General features: G+C 38.3%; 1 protein-coding gene across 1 annotated transcript in view; it reads right to left on the bottom strand.

The window, feature by feature from the left end:
• RIMKLA (ribosomal modification protein rimK like family member A) overlaps window positions 1-19,391 on the bottom strand; it is a 65,851-nt gene that overhangs the window by 29,749 nt on the left and 16,711 nt on the right. The window contains exon 2 of the mRNA XM_051987916.1: window positions 8,402-8,632. Within this exon, the coding sequence (XP_051843876.1) occupies window positions 8,402-8,632 (231 nt within the window). The remainder of the gene's footprint in view (window positions 1-8,401; window positions 8,633-19,391) is intronic.

Raw genomic sequence — 19,391 nt, 5'->3', positions numbered from 1 at the left:
TTAAGTGACTTTTTTTTTTTCGTATAATTCCGAATTTTTTTCCATAAGGGTTGGACTTATTGGCAGTTCCATGAATAGAATGTAAATGTGTCTGACTTTGCAAGTTTCCCCAATATAGGCTAGTTCTGTCTTTTATCATTTTATCAATGTTATGGATATGAGATGAAAGTTGTTTTAACTATTCTGTGTTTTCATTTCCATTCCTGAAATGCTTTTCCTCTTTACCTGTTAATCAGTCAGCCAATAAATATTTATTAAACATTATGTTTAATATGTGCCAGACACGCTGAGCTAAGAGTTGGGTGTACAAATATGAAAAAAAGACTATCCTTACTCAAGGAGCTTACAATCTAATGGGGATAAAATAACACACAAAAGAGGGGGAGTGGAATTACAGCTTGGAAGGGGTGGAGAAAAGCATGAAAGAAAAGTCTAGAGAAGTGTGACCAAGTAGGAGTGAAGAAGCTTCCTTGTTTCCTTGCCCTTAATTTGCAGCTGAAATCCTCTCTGATCTTTTGATCCTCACAAACTCCCCATATTATTGGCTTCCCTCTTAGGTGACTTTCAATTTGCCATTTAAATTGTGTGATTAGTGTCCTGTAATAGAGCTTGAGATAGGTAATGCTAAGCTGCTTTCATTCCCACACTTTTAAAAAATCATTTCCTTTTAAGCTCTCAACTTTTCCTCCCTCCACATGAATTCTGGTATTCTTTCATCAACTTCTGAAGTAATGGATGTTCTTGAAAAAAACAGCCATAACATTCTACCTATTACAGCCAGTTTTGTGTAAGTGTATAACAAAGAAGGGCTCCAGTCATCCCCAATCATAATGCAGATGTGGCCAGACGGGACCATTCTGCAGGTATCGTAGGCGTGCTCTCTCTGGAAAGAGCAGGGGAATTAGTTGTACTGGCTGTCCCTGAGGTGTCTATGTCTGGATGTTTGAACCTACGCTTCCTGGGAAACAGTGAGTCTGCAGCCAGGGGGAGGGTCTATAATTAAAAGATATGTCTTGGATCAAGGTATTCCTAACAATACTCTCTGAGCCACACTCTTGCCATAAAGGCCTGCCAATGCCACCAGTGGCTAGACCCACCCATCAATGCTCTACAGCCCTCGACAGTCAGACATCAATTAATTCCATTCTTCAATCAATAAATCACACTAATTGCACACTTAGTACCTTACAATACACCTTTCTATAGGATGATGATCCAGGAGGCATAGAAAGGAGAACTAAGATGAATTTAGAATTTTTCAGGGTTTTCAGAGAGATTTTCTAACCAAGGCTGTACCTAACATTGAAGGGGGGAGTGGGCATGGGGCATATGGGACATAGATAGTTATCTTATTATACTTATCTCTCAATTATGCAGCCTTACGGACTAGGAGATAAAGAATCGAAGGAAAGAAGCGCATTCCAGCAGCCAGTAAAGGTTGGAGCCCAGCCAATAGGTCCTGGCAAACAAGTTGTATGGGTAGATGGCAGCAGGAAGAGCTAGAAGGTACGACAAATAAGATCTCAATCCTAGAATGTATGAAAGATGTGGTTCCAGCCTCCCACGGAGAGCAGGCTCCATTCCAGTTTCTACCATGGGTTGTGAGAAGATCGGAAAACACAGAAAAATTCTAAGGCGAGAAAAAGGGGACCTAAACTAAGATTTGGAGCCTAAGGTTTCAGAGGCTGGAAGGAGGAAGGATTGACCTAGAAAAGGAAAAAGGGAGGAAAAATCTCTTTAGTATCTAGAGGTGGATAAAATCTCCCCACAAAGGACAGGCTTAGACTTTCTGAAGAGAGGGACCTCATTTTCTATGTGCTAGTTCTGAGATTCTCTTATATGTAGTGGGAGAGGAAGGAAGGAAGGAAAAATCAAAAAAGGGCGTGAGGGAAGGACCTACAGCTACAAAAAATAATTACGGAAACTCTTTTTCTGGTGGCAAAGAATTGCAAACTGAGGGGATGACCATCAGTTGTCCAATGGCTCAAAAATGTGGTATATGATTGTGATGGAATACATACTACAAGAACTGTCGACCAGGATGTTTTCAGAAAAACCTGGAAAGACTTGCATAAACAATTTATTCTATAATATCAACAACATAAAAAAATAACTTTGAAAGACTTGTTTCATATCAATGCAGGATCAACCATGATTCCAGAAAATTGATGTTGAGGATGTTGCCCACTTCCTGATCCAGAAGAGACAGACATCATTGCGCATGGCCAATATGGGAATATGCTTTACTTCAGTTAGGTGGCACAGTGGATAGAGCTCCAGGCCTGGAGTCAGGAAGACTCATCTTCCTGAGATACTTCTTCAGCCACTTACTAGCTATGTGACCCTAGTCAAGTCATTTAATCTTGTTTGCTTTAATCTCCTCATCTGCATAATGAGCTGGAGAAGGAACCAACACACTACTCCAATATCTTTGCTAAGAAAACTTCCTAAAAGGATCTTAGAGTTGCAAATAAAAGAAAAATTATACTGGTTAGCTTGACTGTGTTAATCTGTTCAAGGGTTTTGGGTTTTTTTCCAGTTGACAAAAGGGAAACAAATAAATGCTTAATGATTGAAAAAAAATTTTAAAGCAGCAGCATTAAAAAAAAAAAAAAAAAAAAAAAAGGAAAAAAAAAGACTTCAGGGTCCAGGTGATGCTTCCATCTGTGCCGATGAATGAAAGCAGAAAATTTAGAGGGGAAAGAGGCTATGAACAGATGGATAAGAAGTTGGTGCTAAGGAGAACAGGAGTTGGCTTTCTGTACTATGACTTAAGATATAGGAATGAAAGGGCTCTTGGCCAGAGATTGAAAACACTGAAAGGAACCAGAAAGACTGCAGTTGCCTGGAGACTGGCTGATCTGGTTAAAAGATTTTAAAATTGAAAAACAGAAGGGGAGGGAGAAAACTACTGAGACAACAGCTATTAAAACAAATATAATAGTGAGTAATATGAATGGGGTAAAGAATCTCAATGCTTTAAGGGATCTCAAAGCCCATCTTTCCCAACCCATACCTGAGCAGTAGCAATCCCTTCTACATTACTGTCAAGGGATAATACATCCCTCACCTAAATACCTCCAGTGACAAAACACTCATGACTGAGATAATGTTTATAAAGCATTTAGCACAATGTCAAGCACATAGTAAGTGCTTAATGAATACTTATTCCTTTTTTTTTCCTTTCTCTACCTCCAGAGTCAGCCCATTATATTATAGATAACTCTTAATTGTCAGTAAATTTTACCTTAGGTAGACCTGAAATTTGTGTCTTAATTTCCAGTGCTGATTTCAGATCTGTTCTTTGAAGTAAAACAAAGCAAGTCCTAGGCCAGTCCTTCAAAAATTTGAAAACAACAATCATCTCCCCACCTCCCAATCTTGTCTTCTTTTGGATGAATATTCTTAATTCTTTCAATTCATCATATGACATGATTTCTAGTCCCTTCATCTTCTCTGTAAGTCTTTCCTAAACTGTAGTGCCCAAAAGAGAATAGTCCACAGATGATCTGAGTAGGACAGAGCACAGAAGCACCAGCATCCCCCTTACACCTCCTTATTCTGGACTTCTTTCTCTTACTGTGACCTAACACTGTGTTTATTGGTTAGACTGACCCTTTACAGTGACAACAGGCCATCACCACTTGTAGGATCCTTCTCATGAAATACTGTTTAGCCACGTCTACCACGCTTATACTCAGGAGGTTGATTTTTTGAACTTACGCACAAGACTTTATATTTCTAACTATATTACAACTCATTAGATTCAATCTATTTCTCTAGTCTTTCAAGATCTCTTTGGATAATGAATCAATTATACAGTATATTAGCTCTTTCCTGAAGTATTCGCTTAAGGTTTATGTGGATTATTTGTACTATTGAATCTAATAGCTGAATCAATATTCAATCTACTGAATTCTGTCATCAACCAATTCATGCCTCTTGAATTTTTTCTTCACAAAAATGTCATGAAGTTTTTGTCAATTCTCTGTTCTACCACTCTGGTAGAAAGAAAGTGATGTTAGCTTGGTGTTTTTTAATCTTAATGATGATAATAGTAATTGTAATAATAACAACAATATAAAAGCATTTGTTTAATACTTTAAGGTTTGCAAAATATTTTATAACTATTATATTTTTATCCTAACAAAACCGGGGGGTTGGTTAAGGAGGAGGCAGGGTGCTGTTATTATTTCTATTTTATAGAGGAGGAAACTGAGGCAAACAGAGGTCAAATGATTCTTGTCTAGAGTTATATAGCCAGTAAATATCTGAGACAGGATTTGAACTCAGGTCTTCCTGATTCCAGGCTCAGTATTCTATCCAGTGCACCACCAAACCATTGTGAATCCATGCTGGCTCACAGAATGGAGAGCAGTGATCACTGAGTACTCACAAGCCACTACTTTTAATACGACTTCCCAGAATTTAATCAAGAATCCATGCCAAGCTTATTAATTTGTAATTATTTTGGCTTTTAAAAATGTATTTTGTTTTTGACACATTAACCACATCCAGAACAAGTCCCTCTCATAACACACTTCTTCCCTAACAAAGAGTAGGGAAGAATGGTCTAATTGAGGGATAATACCATATATGTCACTTTTCTATTTCAATCTGTAACTGTGTCTTCACAGAAAGAAAAAATGTGCTTTTACTTGAATGACCTGAAACATCCATTGTCCACTGTTCCTTTTTGTTCTTTTTGGGGATTTTATTTTATTCCTTTTTGGGGATGCCATCCTTTACCCTGCTGTCATCCCTGGACACATTGTTCTCCTGGTTCCCTTCCTTTCCTTTTTATGTCTTCCCATGTTTGTCTGAATTGTTCATATGCATTGTTGCTTATAGTGTAATTAAATTTCATTTCATTCACGTTAACACTTTTTTCAGCCATTCCCAAAGTTAATCAGCTTGATACCTAGTCATTTCTTCCCCTAGATGGTAGTTCCCTTCGGACAAAACAAACAAGGCTCAAGTACTGTGAAAAGGATGAAGTGTCTCCCCTAAAAAAACAAACAAATAAATGTCTATGTAGCTATGTAAATATGTGTTTATGTATCATGTGTGTGTATATACATATACACAGCTCTAATTATTGGGAAATTCATCCTACCATTAAGTCTAAATGTATATATGTATACGTGTATATGTATATATGTAAGTATATATGTGTATTATTGTATATACACACATATATCTGAGCTTAGTTTAAAAGGCTTGAACAAGCCTGGGTACACTAGCAAGGGGCCTCTTATTTGCCAAAGGCATTTATATCTAGAGTGTCCTACAGAATATTTTCAGGTATAAGAATGACTGAGACTGCTGAGGATTTGGAGATAAACTGCTGATAGCTATCCCAGAATCCCCAGGAAACAAAAGCGCTTCCATACTTTGCATGACCCCATCTGCATTGTCTATAGAGTTATTAGGTTCTTGAGTTCCATTTCTTCCTGTTTAACCTAGCATTTTTCCAGCTTGAATCCTTTCCCCTGTTTTCATCTTTTATAATTATTGAATGTAAGCTCCTCAAAGTCAAAAATTATTTTATTTTTGTCCCTATGTCCAGAGCCTAGCACATCTTTCATGTAGAAGATACTTAATAACTATCTGTTGAAAATAATGGAAATAATGAATGCTGTGACAAGATCAGCCCCAAAGAAAAGAATTTTCCTTCCTTTTTTACAGAGCTGTGGACTGTGCGGATGGAATACTGCATATGTTGGAGTAGTCGATTGAAGTGGTGGGTTAGGTTTGCTGCACTAGATTTTTTCCTCTTTTTTATTCTGTGTTATAAAGGATGGGACAAGAAGGAATGGGGGGGAAAGACCTATGCCTTGGAAAATATAAATGATATAAAAATAAAATATGTCAATAAAAATTAAAACAAAAAAACTTATTGAAAAAAAAATGAGTTGTTAAAGGTGCCGATGAGGGAAAAAGGCAACTAAGATCAGGTCACTGTACCCTGGTCAAGGTCATAAGAGTAAATCAGGATGTCATCCCAACAGAGGACCAAGAGTTCATGAAATGCTAAAAAAGGAGTGGGGTATTGTATAACCTAAGGAAAATGACTATTTATTCTTACTGACTAACATGCCCAGAAGGCAGGATTTGCCCTCTCAGGACATGGAGGAGCCTCTAAGTCCTACCAGATGTCCAGCATGTAGAAAACAAAACAAAACAAAATAAGATCAAACCAAAACCAGTCTAATTCATCTGATTCAATCAGTCTGGCTAGAACTTATAGAAGGAGACACAATTCGTGAATGATCATAAACCTCAATGCTTGAGAAACAAAAACATCTTGCTTTTCTCTTTAAAAAGAAAACAAACAAGCAAAACCAATCAGGCCTGGGGTCTCTTTGGACAAGGTGGAACAGCATCACAGGATCCCGGAGATGGTACAATCCTTAACCACTATTCTGACCAATAACCCATTCCCAGAATCCTCAACGAGTAGGCATCTATTTTCAGCTTGATGACCTCTGGGAAGAGGATTGTATTGCCTTCAGAGTAGGATTCTTTACTGAGATAGCTCTAATCATTGGGAAGTTTGTCCTGCCATTAAGTATAAATGTGGCCCTTTGCAGCTTATGTCCTTTCCTTCTGATTCTGCCTTCTGGGGATGAAAACAGAATCAGCTAAATCTTCCTTCCTGCATTGCCAGCCCTTCAGATATAAGAAACTGGCTCTCATATTCTCCCCTTTCTCCCAAATACTTTTTTCTCCACACTAAACATCCTCAATTCCTATAACTGAATAACCCCTTGCAGATGTTTTGTATTCCTAAAATGAGGTTGTCGCAGGTTTAACTCTCATATGTAATTGGCTAGTCAGGTGGAATCCCAGAAACTGGGTTAAAGAACATTACAGGATCTATTCAGGGGCAACCTGCACAACTCTTTAGCACTAATGACACTTAAAAACTATTGATATTGAAATGAGAGGGCAATCTTAGATATGGTAGAGAATGGTGAATGAATGGAAGCCTGGAAATTGTGATAGCAATAAAGGAAATGAAATAATTTCCAAGTGTGAAGAAATATCTAAGACTGTGTGGCTAATTAGCCATTTAAACAACAGTACAGAATAACTATAAATAAGGGAGAAAAGATAACATCTTGCATTCTAAAATCCGCAATGTTACCCTAGTCGGATCATCATGGATCTAGCCTCATGGTTCCAGGGGTCTTGACCTCAGGCACCATTTATTAGCCTCCAGCATTACCAATGATGCCTAGAGTTGTTGAGGTACCCACTTATGTTGAAAGAAATTGGAGTCTAAGACGTTTCAAAAAGCAAATCATGTAAGAAAAGTTATTCAACAGCTCCTAGTCTTTGATCCAGCCATCTGATCACCGTTACTGGTCACTTTTCCCAAGAAAGTCAATAATAAAAAGAAAGATTTCACATATAATAAAATATATCATCAGAATACTTTCTGCAGTGGAAGTGAGTTAGTTGTCCACTTACTGGGAAAATAACAAATAACAAAAATGCACTCATTGTTGAATATAATAGGATATTGTAGCCTTGTAAGAAATGGCCACTATGAGAAATTCAGAGAAACTGTATGAACTGACAGATAGCAGGACAAGCAGAAGCTGGGAAATCCTACGTGCAATGACTACAATAATGTAAATAAAAACCATGCAAAAAGACAATGAATAAATTCAACATCCAGCTGACCATACAGAAATAAATGGAAATATAGCTGTAGGCAGGAAAGGATTCAAGCAGAGGTTTAATAAGGTTAGGAGCAAGGGATACCAGACTTCACTTATCTCTCGGTTGTCTTTATGCCATCAAGCACAGTGTTTGCCAGTTTTTCTCTCTGGTTGACTTAAGGTGTAGTTGATATCATGGGTAGCAAGGGACAGAAAACTAAATAACCAGGCTAACCTGAATTGTATGTAAAATAGGAGCAGATAGATTCTCAATGAGAGCCTGAAGTAAATAAAGTGCATGAATTGTAGTATTTATGCTTTAGGAGAGCTGCTCAGCAATGTTTGGGACAGGCAAAAATGCTAAATGGTGATACTTTGAATAGGTGAGATAGGTACATTCAGTTTCCCTCCAAAAATTATAGTATAAACTCAGTAAAAAATTGTTATAGAAGGTGAAGTTGATGAGGAAAGATCTGATGAAAATGAGTTATGAGCATGGCTTTGGAGGAAAGATGGATAGAGAATGAAAGAAGGAAAAAGGAAAGGAAATTCTACACGAATGGCACAGTTCCTTCCAAGACACAGGAATGAGAAAAAATGAGATTAATTTGACTAATGCAGAGAATCCTGCTTGGAAAACAAGAGATATGAAGAGATTTGAAGAGAAGGAAGAAAGAAAAATACCAAAAATTCAAGAGGTTAAAATCTGACTCCATTTCAAGTCAACTCACCATAAGAAAATGTGTCTGGCATAGGAACCCCATGCCCCGCCAGCTCTTGGAATGTCCAAAACTTGTTGATGCAGTTCAAAATGCTTTGGGGGCGATTGACCAGGCGGCAGCCTAGCTTCTCCAGGTGTCTCAAGACAGTGATGTCACTGTCCGATTGTACTGAAGGTGTGGGCACCCGCACAAGCACCACATCTGGGAATGTCGTCAGAGCCTTCTGGTTCACCTGCAAGCCTGCAAGAGAAGAAGAGAAGTAAGCATGGTGGAGAGGGAGGTGGGGGTGCAGCAGAGGCCATCTCTCTGTGTCTACAAGGGTCCAACAGCAAAGACCTCCCCCTCACAGTCCTCAGGGCCAAGCTTATTTGGAGGATGGACTTTGAAGTGGTCATTCTGTTGTCAAAACAAAACAAAACACAACACAGCACAGCCCAACTTGACATTTCCAACAAATGTAGACAGCATGATTATGGTAAAACACTAGGGATCACCCAGAAGCAAGAGCAATAAACAGTGAGTTCTAGCTAAAAGGAATGTCCTGCTTCCTTGCAGAAGTCAAACCTCGTACCTCTGTCATATACAGGTGTCTAGGAGAGTGAAGACTTAAAGAAAAGGAATTATCTATTTCATTTATGGAATTAAAATCTAATAGTCCTTCAGTGACTTAAGGGGAAAAAAACCAACTCCCCTCCTTGACTGTGACTTCCTTGAAAGCAGAGAATTTGGTTTTTTACCTTTCTTAGAATTCCTAATATTTAGCCAAGTGCTTGGAACATAGTAGGTGTTTAATACAAGCTAGTTGATTGATTTAAAAGGTTGGTTACCATGAATCAGTTCAACAAGAGTTTATCTGAACACCTACTATATACCCAAGATCCCATGTGGATGAAGAAAGGGACGGGAAATGCACCAATTTACTAAATGTGCTTTCAGGGCTCTTTCCCACACTAATACAAACAGCCATAGCTTTAAAGCAATTCATGTTCCCTAACTTAACCAGGAGCTGGCTGCAGAACCAAGTAAGTATGAGACATTGGAATGATGATAAGGAGGCCAAGCTGATCACATATTCTCTAGGGAGGGAAGGATCAGAAATGAAGCAGGAAGTAAAAACAATAACCTATTATACTGACTCACAAAATGCCTCCCCAATTTCAATAGCTATTTTACTAATAAAAGGGGAAGAAGATAGATTTATAATAAAGTATTAAAATATAATTGTATTATATAGTTATAAATATGTGAAATATTTTATTATATACATTTATATACACTAATCAATGTATATAATTTGTGTACATTAAAATAGCATTTTAAGGCTTGCAAAGTGCTTTGAGAACATGCTTTCATTTTGTCACTGCCCATACCTTTCTTTGCTTGATGAGGTAGACCTTGAAGATTAAGGCATAATTACAATTTGCTTTACAATTTGCAAAGTGGTTTTATATATCAGCATGATCATGCTGTGTGCTATTAGGGAGATTCTTTAGATATTACCATCCCCATTTTAGAGATGTGCAAACTGGGGCTCAGAGAGAGGCTAAGGGACTCCATAGTTGGAATGCTAGTGATAAAGGCAGGATCTGAACCATGTCACTCTGATTCCAAGTCCTTACCCCTCTATCTAGGTGCTTCCACATCATCTTCTCTTTCCCCCAGTCTCCTGAGGAAATTGAATTTTCTGAAGAATTCATGCTCTAACCATACCTTGAACAGCTGTTGGTGACAACCACAGGCAGGCCATGGAAAGGTAATGAGAAGAAAGTAATGGGGGTGAGGAGTGGGAAATGGGACAAACATACATATTATGTGTCCTCAATCTAGAAAAAGCACAAGGGCCAGACCAACACCACCTACAGAGACAACGGTGCTGAAGAAGGCAGAAGATTTATGGAAATCCTGCCATCGGATGAGAAGAATGGCTTTGCAACAGAAAAATAATCCAGAGGAATGAGAAGCAGCAGAAGTTTCTAGCTTTTGGAACCCCACACAAAACTATGGACAGATAAACTCTTATAGGGGGAAAAATGAATTACTCAGAAAAATATCAACAATGAACAAGTGGATGGAGACAGCTCAGCCTCAACATGGGGGTTCACAAACACCTAGGAAATCTTACCAGAACTTCATCTCTCTTCTCCAAAGGTAAAGCTTTGGGCTTGGCTCATTCCAACTGGAGCCTTTAATAAATGAAGACTGGAACTGGTTAAGGTGCAGCCCAACAGGCTCAGGTAAAGCAGTTATCTACACTCTATTTCTCTGGACTTCAGGCTGTCTGTCCATCCCTGTGCTGGGAGATACATGATTGGTTTAAAGAAGTAGTCACTGGTCCAATCACTTTTCTGCCCCTCTTCTGAGGTCTGCCCCATAACAGAGCTGCTATATCATCCCCATTGTTCCTCTGGCTAATGCTTCTAAGCCTAGCACCCTCAACCCACTCCCTGCCACGATTCTGGGAGTAGGCGATCGGATGCCAAAACCAATGGCTTCTGTAGGAGTAGCAGTTTCTCCTACAGCAACTGGAAAAGTGGTCAAGCTGCCAGGGAGGGAAAAGCAAACAAAGGGGAAAAAGGTAGATAAGGGGTGCTAACCAAGGAATGGGTTTGAGAATGACAGACTATAAAAGGGAATCCCCTATACTGGAAAGAAGTAGGGAATATGGGAGACAGAAAGTGAGGAGACACAAAGAACAAAGCCAAATCTGCTGCCAGAAACTCCTGGCCACACAGAGGCAGACGAATTCAATGCCAAATTATAAAGGAAGGAGGATCAATTTAGAGCTGGAAATGACCTAAGCTGACACCCTCATTTTACAGAGAAGGAAATTGAGGCACAGAAAGGTTATGTGATTTGCCTCAGGCGACACAGAGGTATAATGGTAAAACCAGGATTCACAATGGGAGCTCTGAATTCTCTGCTGGTCCCATTTGCTCGGAGAACCCCTTTCCCTGTCCTGACACAGAGTATCCACTGCTTCTTCTTGCTCCCTGGCCTCTGTCATAGCCTGCTCTTGGGAAATGATCAGCTGAGTCATGAGGAGGTGCACCTGCCCAATAAAGCTTATTGTATCACTTCCAAGATTGATTTTAAGAACAAACGAGAAAACTTAGCCCAAAGGAATGAGCCTTTAATTATGGAATGTTAGCCATATGAGCAGGTGGGGGAAGGGACAGCTTCTCCAGGCCTTAGAATCACCTCCCTCATTCTCAGTCTGGTCCATTGCAAGAACTAGAAAGGCCAGAAATATAAAAGGGAGTGTGTGTGTGTGTGTGTGTGTGTGTGTGTGTGTGTGTGTGTGTGTGTGTCTTGGAAGAGGGTGGGAAGGAAAAGTGGGATGTGTCTTTCTCAAACAGCAAGTCTTTTCATATGATTAAGTATGTAACCCAGTGTCTGAAGAATAGATCTGACAAAGAAATATGTATTCTACTTTCTTCAGTGGGAACTGAAAATAGTTTTTATGCATTCTTGCTGAAGAATAGAACTAGTTGGGGACTCTTGGCCTACATCTGTGAATGCTTGTTGCCTTTATCTGCCTTCCTACAGCCAATCAGTTTGGAACAATATTTCCCTTGGCCCTGGGATTTACCAAGTTTAGCCTCAACCCAAGCCCTAAAGGTCAAGTGTTTGGAAGAAGCCAGACAAGCTCTGCTTCATTTTTTCCCATTATATATGAGGCTGATCATCTGTTAGGAGCAGGCACTTTCAAGTCTGAAAAAAATAACATAGTTATAGACATAACTGAAAATCCATTCTGTGACAGGAACCATTTGTTCAAAAAACCCTTATTATGTTACTCTGATACCATGTCCTAGGCCCATGAACATAGATGGAGAATGTCGAAAAGGTACAATCTTGCTCTCAAAGGACTTACTCAGCAGAGGGTGCACTGGGTATACTCAAAATGGGTTTCCAAAAATGTGGATTTACAACGATTATCTCCTAAGCTTATTCTTTAACAACAACAAAACAGGAAATAACTTATTTTTGACCTTAATTTCCACAATTTGGATATTTTTTATATCAAAATGTTGAGAGAATTATCTAAACCTTATTGCTCCTTGCTCCTTATCATTTTCCCTCCCCTCCCTCTGTCAAAGATACCATTATCCTTCTCTGTACCCACACTCACTCCCTCAATATAATCTTCCATGTTTGACACCTCTATCTTATTCTCCCCACATATCAAATCAGTAGTCAAATCTTGTCATTTCTTTCTTCAGTGTCTCTTGCCTGAATCCCCATTTTCCTCTCGTATAATTGCTCCCTAGCCCTCATTATCTCCCACCTGGACTGCTGAAGTAGCTTTCTGGTTACTTTCTCTCCTTTGTCTTTTCCCTCTCCAATTCACTTCCACGAAGCCACCAATGTGATTCTTTTCACGCACAGATCTGACCATGTCTTCTCCATCCCTCTCCTCAATCCTAAAATTCATTTCATTCAGTGGCTCACTATTACCTCTAGGATCAAATAGTGAGTCTCTTCACAACACCAGATCCTTCCTAATCTAATATTCCACTTCCATCCATGCACTCTGCAATGGAGCCACACTGGTTCACATGTGTTCCTTGCATACTATAATTCATCTCCTGTGTCTGGGGTTTTGCCCTGGATGTTCCCCACATTCTCTTTTCAACAAATGACTCTTGGAACCCTCTTATAATACTCAGCTTGAGGATGGGAGCTCTTTTGCAAACCTTTTCAGATCATCCAAGGCTCTAGAGCCACCATGCCCTCTAGGGTTACCTTCCCTCTACTCAATCTTGTATGTTCTGATTTACATATGTTGTTTCTTATGTTAAAAAGGCAAATTTCTTGAGAGTAGACATTGAAGTTTTTTGTTTTGTTCTTTATATCCTGCAGCAGGGGTGTTTAGCACAGTACCTGGCACATAGTAAGTACTTAATACATGCTTGTGGATTGATTTGACTGCTGCCTCTTCTTCCTTTCTTCCCTGGCACTCACTCCTCAAATCCTCACTGACTTGCATTTCCACCAGTCTTCTAAACCTTCTCTCTCCAAACATCGACAAAATTAAGATTTGGAGATGACTAGATCTACTGGCAATTCCTCGGTCTTCCTTCTCAAATCTTCTGTAGCATTTGGCAATGTTAGCCAATAAATCAAATCAACAAGCATTTATTAAATGATACCATGTACCAGACACTGAGGATAGGAAGACCAAAAGGGCTTACTTACCTTCTGTTGGGATACAAGTACATGCCCACATAAGCAAATGCCACAAGTGTACCAAGCAGACACCAGGCCACTTTACAAGGAATGGCACTCACTGCTCCTACAACTCATTTAGGTTATTCTAGAAACTCACTTATTTTGAGTCTTAAAGGAAACCAAGAATTCCAAAAAGCAGAATTGGGGAGAGTGTACCAAGACTGAAAGACAGCCAGTGCAAAAGCAAAGACATGGGAGATGGAGAATCACATGTGAGAAGGAGCAAATGGGCCAGTATGGCTGGACCAAAGAGCATCCCTCCCTGGTGCTAGTGATTCAGCATTCTTCTGGTTGGTTCTACTTCTCTGGCTCCTTCTCATCTTCCTACACCCTAATAGCTGGCATTCTCCAGGGCTTTATTCTTGGCTCCCTTTCACTATCCTCTCCTCCTTCTTGGTGAGCTCATCCATTCTTATAGCTTCAAGTAGCATCACTTTTAAACCAACGCCCTCCAGATCCATATCTTTTATTCAGACTTGGCTCATCATGAGTCTGGGCTCTCTCTCTACTTAAATATAATCTCAGCACCTCAGATTCAACATGAGAATGAGCTGGAGTCAGGAGAACCTGTTTTAATTCTTGTTTTTATACATTTGCTGATTGGGTGACAAGCAGTATGGTCAGGTTACAAATACCTCAGGGCCTCAATTTTCTCACGTATACAATGGGCACAGCAATCCTCTGTCTATCTATAGGACTGTTATAAGGAAAGGCCTCTGTAAACTTTAAACGGCTGTATAAATGTGAATTATATCTCATACCAAAAATATCAGCTTTCTACTACTTCTCTACCTAATTTGCTCATTTCTGTTAATTAACCTTTCACTAAAGCTTAACAACTTAGTTATCTTTGATTTTTCTCTGTTGTCTTACACCATCTCATTACTGACTGATTGATAAAATCTACAGTTTCTACCTTTCCAAAATTTATTAAAACGCTGTACACATCTATTGTCCAGTCCCACATCAAGCCCTTCAGCATTTAATACACTGCCTGGCAAACAGTGGGAGCTTAATAAATGTTTGTTGATCAATCAATTATCTTTCATTATCATGCTAACAATGAGAAAATTCTAAGTTTTTTGAACTGCTAATTAGTTCATTTGGTCCCCTTAACACTCCTGTGAAGTGGGTACTGCAGACATTTTTATCCTTATTTTCCCAATTAGAAAACTCAAGACTCAGAAGAGCTAAGTAATAGTTACTCAGGTAACAAATAGAAAAATCAGGATTAGAACCCAGTTCTCTCCTGATGTCATTTCCTCTACTCTTTTATTATATTGCACTGTCTCAATCTGGAATCCCAGTTGGTCTCCTCACCCTTCATCTCTCCTTGATCCAATCTATTCTATACACAGACAGATTAATCTTTCTAAAACGTCTCGAGGATCTTTGGTCATAATCCATGATGTTTAATCTATCACTTTTATACATGAGAAAATAGTGAGTCAAAGAGTTTAAGTCTCAGTTCCAAAAGGCTTGTAACAGAAAATATCATCCATATCCAGAGAAAGAATTATAGAGTCTGAATGCAAATTGAAACACTCTAGTTTCTTTTTTTTTTAAACTTGTTTTTTGTTTTTTTTCTTTCTTGTGGTTTTTCCCTTCTGTTCTAATTCTTCTTTCACAAAATGAAATATGTATAATATGATTGTACATGTATAGCCTATATCAGATTGATTGCTGTGTTGGGGAAAGGAAAGGAAAGGGAAAGAGGGAGGAAAGCTTGAAACTCAAAATTTTACGAAAATGAATATCGGAAACTATCTTTACATGTAATTGGAAAAAAGATATTTTAATTGCAAAAAATTAAATTAATTTAAAAAGAAGTTTAAGTCTCACTCAAGCTCCCAAGACTCTAAACTATTTGTCTTCTGATATCCATTCAATGATCTCTCCGTTGACCAAATCCAACCTGGCTAGCATTGCCAAAAGTTGGTATCCTTTTAGGGGTCAAAAAGGACCAAACTTCAAAACAATCAATTCAATGGCCTGGGCATATTTTTAAAAGGAAAAGAGATTGCTTGTCTTCTCAAAGGGTTAGTGAGGAACTAGATGGAAGGAGAGAATTCAGAAATCAAAATTTTAAAAATTTAATGCTGAAAATGAGACTTTTTCATATTTATTTTAAAAGAACGATAAGTTTTATTTTCTCCACTAGCTAACTTTTGTACTGTACTTTACAAAATACTTTACAAATATTTAATTTTAATATTGCAACAACTCTGGGGTTACCTAGCTATTATCATCCCCATTTTGTTGATAAGGAAAGTGAGGCAAGCAGAGGTTAAATGTCTTGTTCAGAGTAACATACTAAGTGTTGAGGCTGGTTTTGAATACAGGTCTTCCTCCTTCCACACCCAGCACTCTATCCATTATGCCATCTAGCTATCAACTTCACTCTGCTTCTTTTTGGAACTCTAACTTGAAATATATTAGTGAGTAAAAAGATCTCCCCCTAAAAGGTAGCTTTTCCCACAGGATCAATTTAGAAAAACTGTATCCATATTAAATCAAGTAACAAAATTAACTTCATTATGTACAATAGCAAAGAAAAGTTATTTTATTATAAGATGAAATGGAAATAATATAGAAATAAACACAAGATCATTTTAAAAGAAAAAAGGAAAGGTATTGCTAAAAACTGTTAACAGTAGAATGAAGATAAAGGAACCCAGGTGGAACTATGGGCTAGAAATAAACTTAAAAGAGTTTACCTTCAGCTAGTTTAGGGGAGAAGTATACAACCTACTTCATGTTGCATCCAGTGACAGAATACACCTGTCAAAACAGCCAGTCTTTGGTGAGCATAGTAGTGTGACAGTAAACATTCAGGTTACAGGTTTGGGAAGCTAACTGGCACCAAGCTAAGGTTTATTTGGTCCAGGATTTCTTCCCATTTCCCTCTGTTTTAGTTTTGTGTGATCCTGGTTACAGAGACAGTCAAGACAGACAGTAGTTCATTTGAATTGTCCATTTTTCCTCTGGTGTCTGCATTGATGGGACCTGTGCTGCACCAGGGCCAGCACACTGAACATATCAAAGAGGAGATCTGAGCAGAGATGAACTGAGAGCCTTCTATCTGATCTGCTGTAGCTGAGCTCACTTGCCCATCACTTAGAAAGATCACCCAATTCTTAGGACTCTAAGAATTGAGAACTCTCAATTATCCACTCAATGGAGAGATATGGAGGAAGAGAGTATCCAAGATGGCAGATGGTGGGGAAAAAAATCAATTTATATCTAACTCTAGGCTGAGTTCCTGCACTTACATTTGAATGTCTGTAGAGTACTTCTGGTAACTCAGTTTAAACAGATGACTTGACAAAGGAAGAGCTGGCAAACTTCCTTACTCTGCCCCTTCTTCAACACTTCCATTTCACTCCAGCACAAGCTCTCAGACTGATGGAAAACACCAACCTAAGCAGAAGCCTGAGTCTCTCCAAGGGAGTTTACTCTTGTGAGCTCTAAGGATGGATTACTTGCTGGTAAGAACAAATGGAAATAGGATAGTTATAGACAAATAACACAAGGAAAAAAAATAAGTATTTAAGAGGAAATAGTCCCAAAATAAGCAGCAGGGAATCCAAAAGCAGTGTTGAATGTAATATAAATATCCTTGAATTTACTTAAAACCAATGCAAGTGTTAGAAGGTTTATTATTCAATCAAATATGGTCTGGTGTGGAAGCAGAAGTGCTGTACAAACTTGCAGAATTAACAAAAAAAGAAGCAAATATAGAAATCATTACTGTTTCAAAATGTAAACTTTCTAAAAAATTTACTTTTTATAGAAAGATTCACGTTACTCAGAGGCAGAAGAGAACACAGAGGCCATTGGGTCCAGCCTGTATCTAACAGGTGGCTGTCCAACTTCCACTTGAAAGTATCCAATGATAGGAAGCTACTTACTTCCTGAAGTAGCTCATTTCCCTTTTGAACAGTTCTGTTCATTTGACTCTACAGAGTGAAAATTATTTTCTACAATTTTCAGTCATTGCTTTTAGTTTGACTATCTGAGTCATGCAAAACTCTAATCACTCTTCCATATATCAGCCTTTCCAATACCTGAAGACAGTTATTATAAATCCTTTAAGTCTCCTCTTTTTACAGAATAAATCTCTCAAGCCATCTTCAGATGCTGTGGGTTTGATGTCCCTCCTCATTCCCATTACCCTCCTCCTCAGGACACATTCCAGCTTACCAATGACTTCTAAAATGTGGAACTCTGAGCAATGCCCTGGATGTGGTCTAATCAAGGCAAAACACTAACAAGGTACCTGCTGCCTTATTCCTGATTCATTCTGTATGATTCCATTAATCAGACTAAGACTCCCCTAGTTTTTTCTCTTGATCTGCTGTGTCAACACTATCAATTCATTCTTAACTTTCAGTCTACTAAGACTTATAAGTCTTTTATACACAAACTGTTATGTGGCAAATGTTTTCTTAATCCTCGACTTCTCCAGCTGATGTTTTTAAAATCAATGAAGAACTTTATATTTATCCCTATTAAATGTTTGCTTGATTAGATTCAGCCCATTGTTCAAGACTGCCAATAAAATTTCTTTGAATCCAAAATCTATTCGCCAACATGCAAGCTATATTTCTCTAGCTTTTTTTGTGATTTATAAATTACAGGTCTATATGTAACTTTTCTTCTTCTTCTTCTTCTTCTTTTTTTTTTTTTTTTTTAACATTTGTTATTGTTCGGTCTTTTCAGTGTTGTTTGACTCTTCATGATCCTATTTTGGGGTTTTCTTGGCAGAGATAATTGGACTGGTTTGCCATTTCCTTCTCCAGATTTAAAAAAAAAAAAAAAAACTGAGGTAAACAGGGTTAAAACAGCTAGTAAATGTCTGAAGCCAGATTTGAACTCATGAAGTTGAATTTTGCTGATTGCAATCCAAGTGCTCCAAATTATTTCTTTTCAAGTTTACTAAATATACCCTTCCCCCCACCCAGACACATTATCCAAATGAAACAGCAAAACCAGAAAACAGTAAAGGATATTACAAAATTAAATTTTTATAGATTGCAATCTCCAGTGTTATCATACTACAGAGGAATCAAATAACAGTGTCTGGGATAGGTACTCTACATTTTTATAAAAAGGAAATCAATAACAAAGTTAGTGGTATTATGCACTTAACAGCTGGTGTCTCGCTATATTATAAAGAGGATATATCATCAAAGACATTCTGCTTACGTCCATCAATGGATAAAAAGCTAGCTGACTCAGGAAGACAAGGTTTGAGTCCTGTCCTTGATATATTTCAGCTGTATGATTATGTTCAAATCACTTACCTATTCTGCACTCCAACCAACTAAGGTTATAGATGAAAAGAAGTTGCTCAGCTGCACAGGGGGAGGGCTGGTAAGGAGGTATAAAGGAATATATTTCCTCACTGAAAAATTGCTGCATTAAAGAAAATGATGTAATTCTAGACTTCTCCCACACCCTAGCCTTCATACCCTTATTTTAAAAAAATAAGGTACAGCTAGATGATGCACTGGATAGCGCACCAGCCCTTAAGTCAGGAGGACATGAGTTCAAATCTGGTTTCAGACACTTAACATTTCCTAGCTGTGTGACTTTGGGCAAGTCATTTTACCCGAACTGCCTCACCAAAGAAACAGAATAAAATAAAACTACTTATCATGCAGTCTGCAGAGCTTTGGCTTCTAATTCCATCTTATTCTAGACTTTAATTATTTCTCATTTTACTTTTTTATTAGGCTCAGATGGACCATAACCTATCATTAAG

The sequence above is a fragment of the Antechinus flavipes genome, chromosome 3 (assembly GCF_016432865.1).
Source record: "Antechinus flavipes isolate AdamAnt ecotype Samford, QLD, Australia chromosome 3, AdamAnt_v2, whole genome shotgun sequence".
In the NCBI taxonomy this organism is placed as follows: Eukaryota; Metazoa; Chordata; class Mammalia; order Dasyuromorphia; family Dasyuridae; genus Antechinus; species Antechinus flavipes.
The sequence above is the reverse complement of the archived record's forward strand: the minus strand, read 5'-3'. Positions and strand labels throughout refer to the sequence as shown.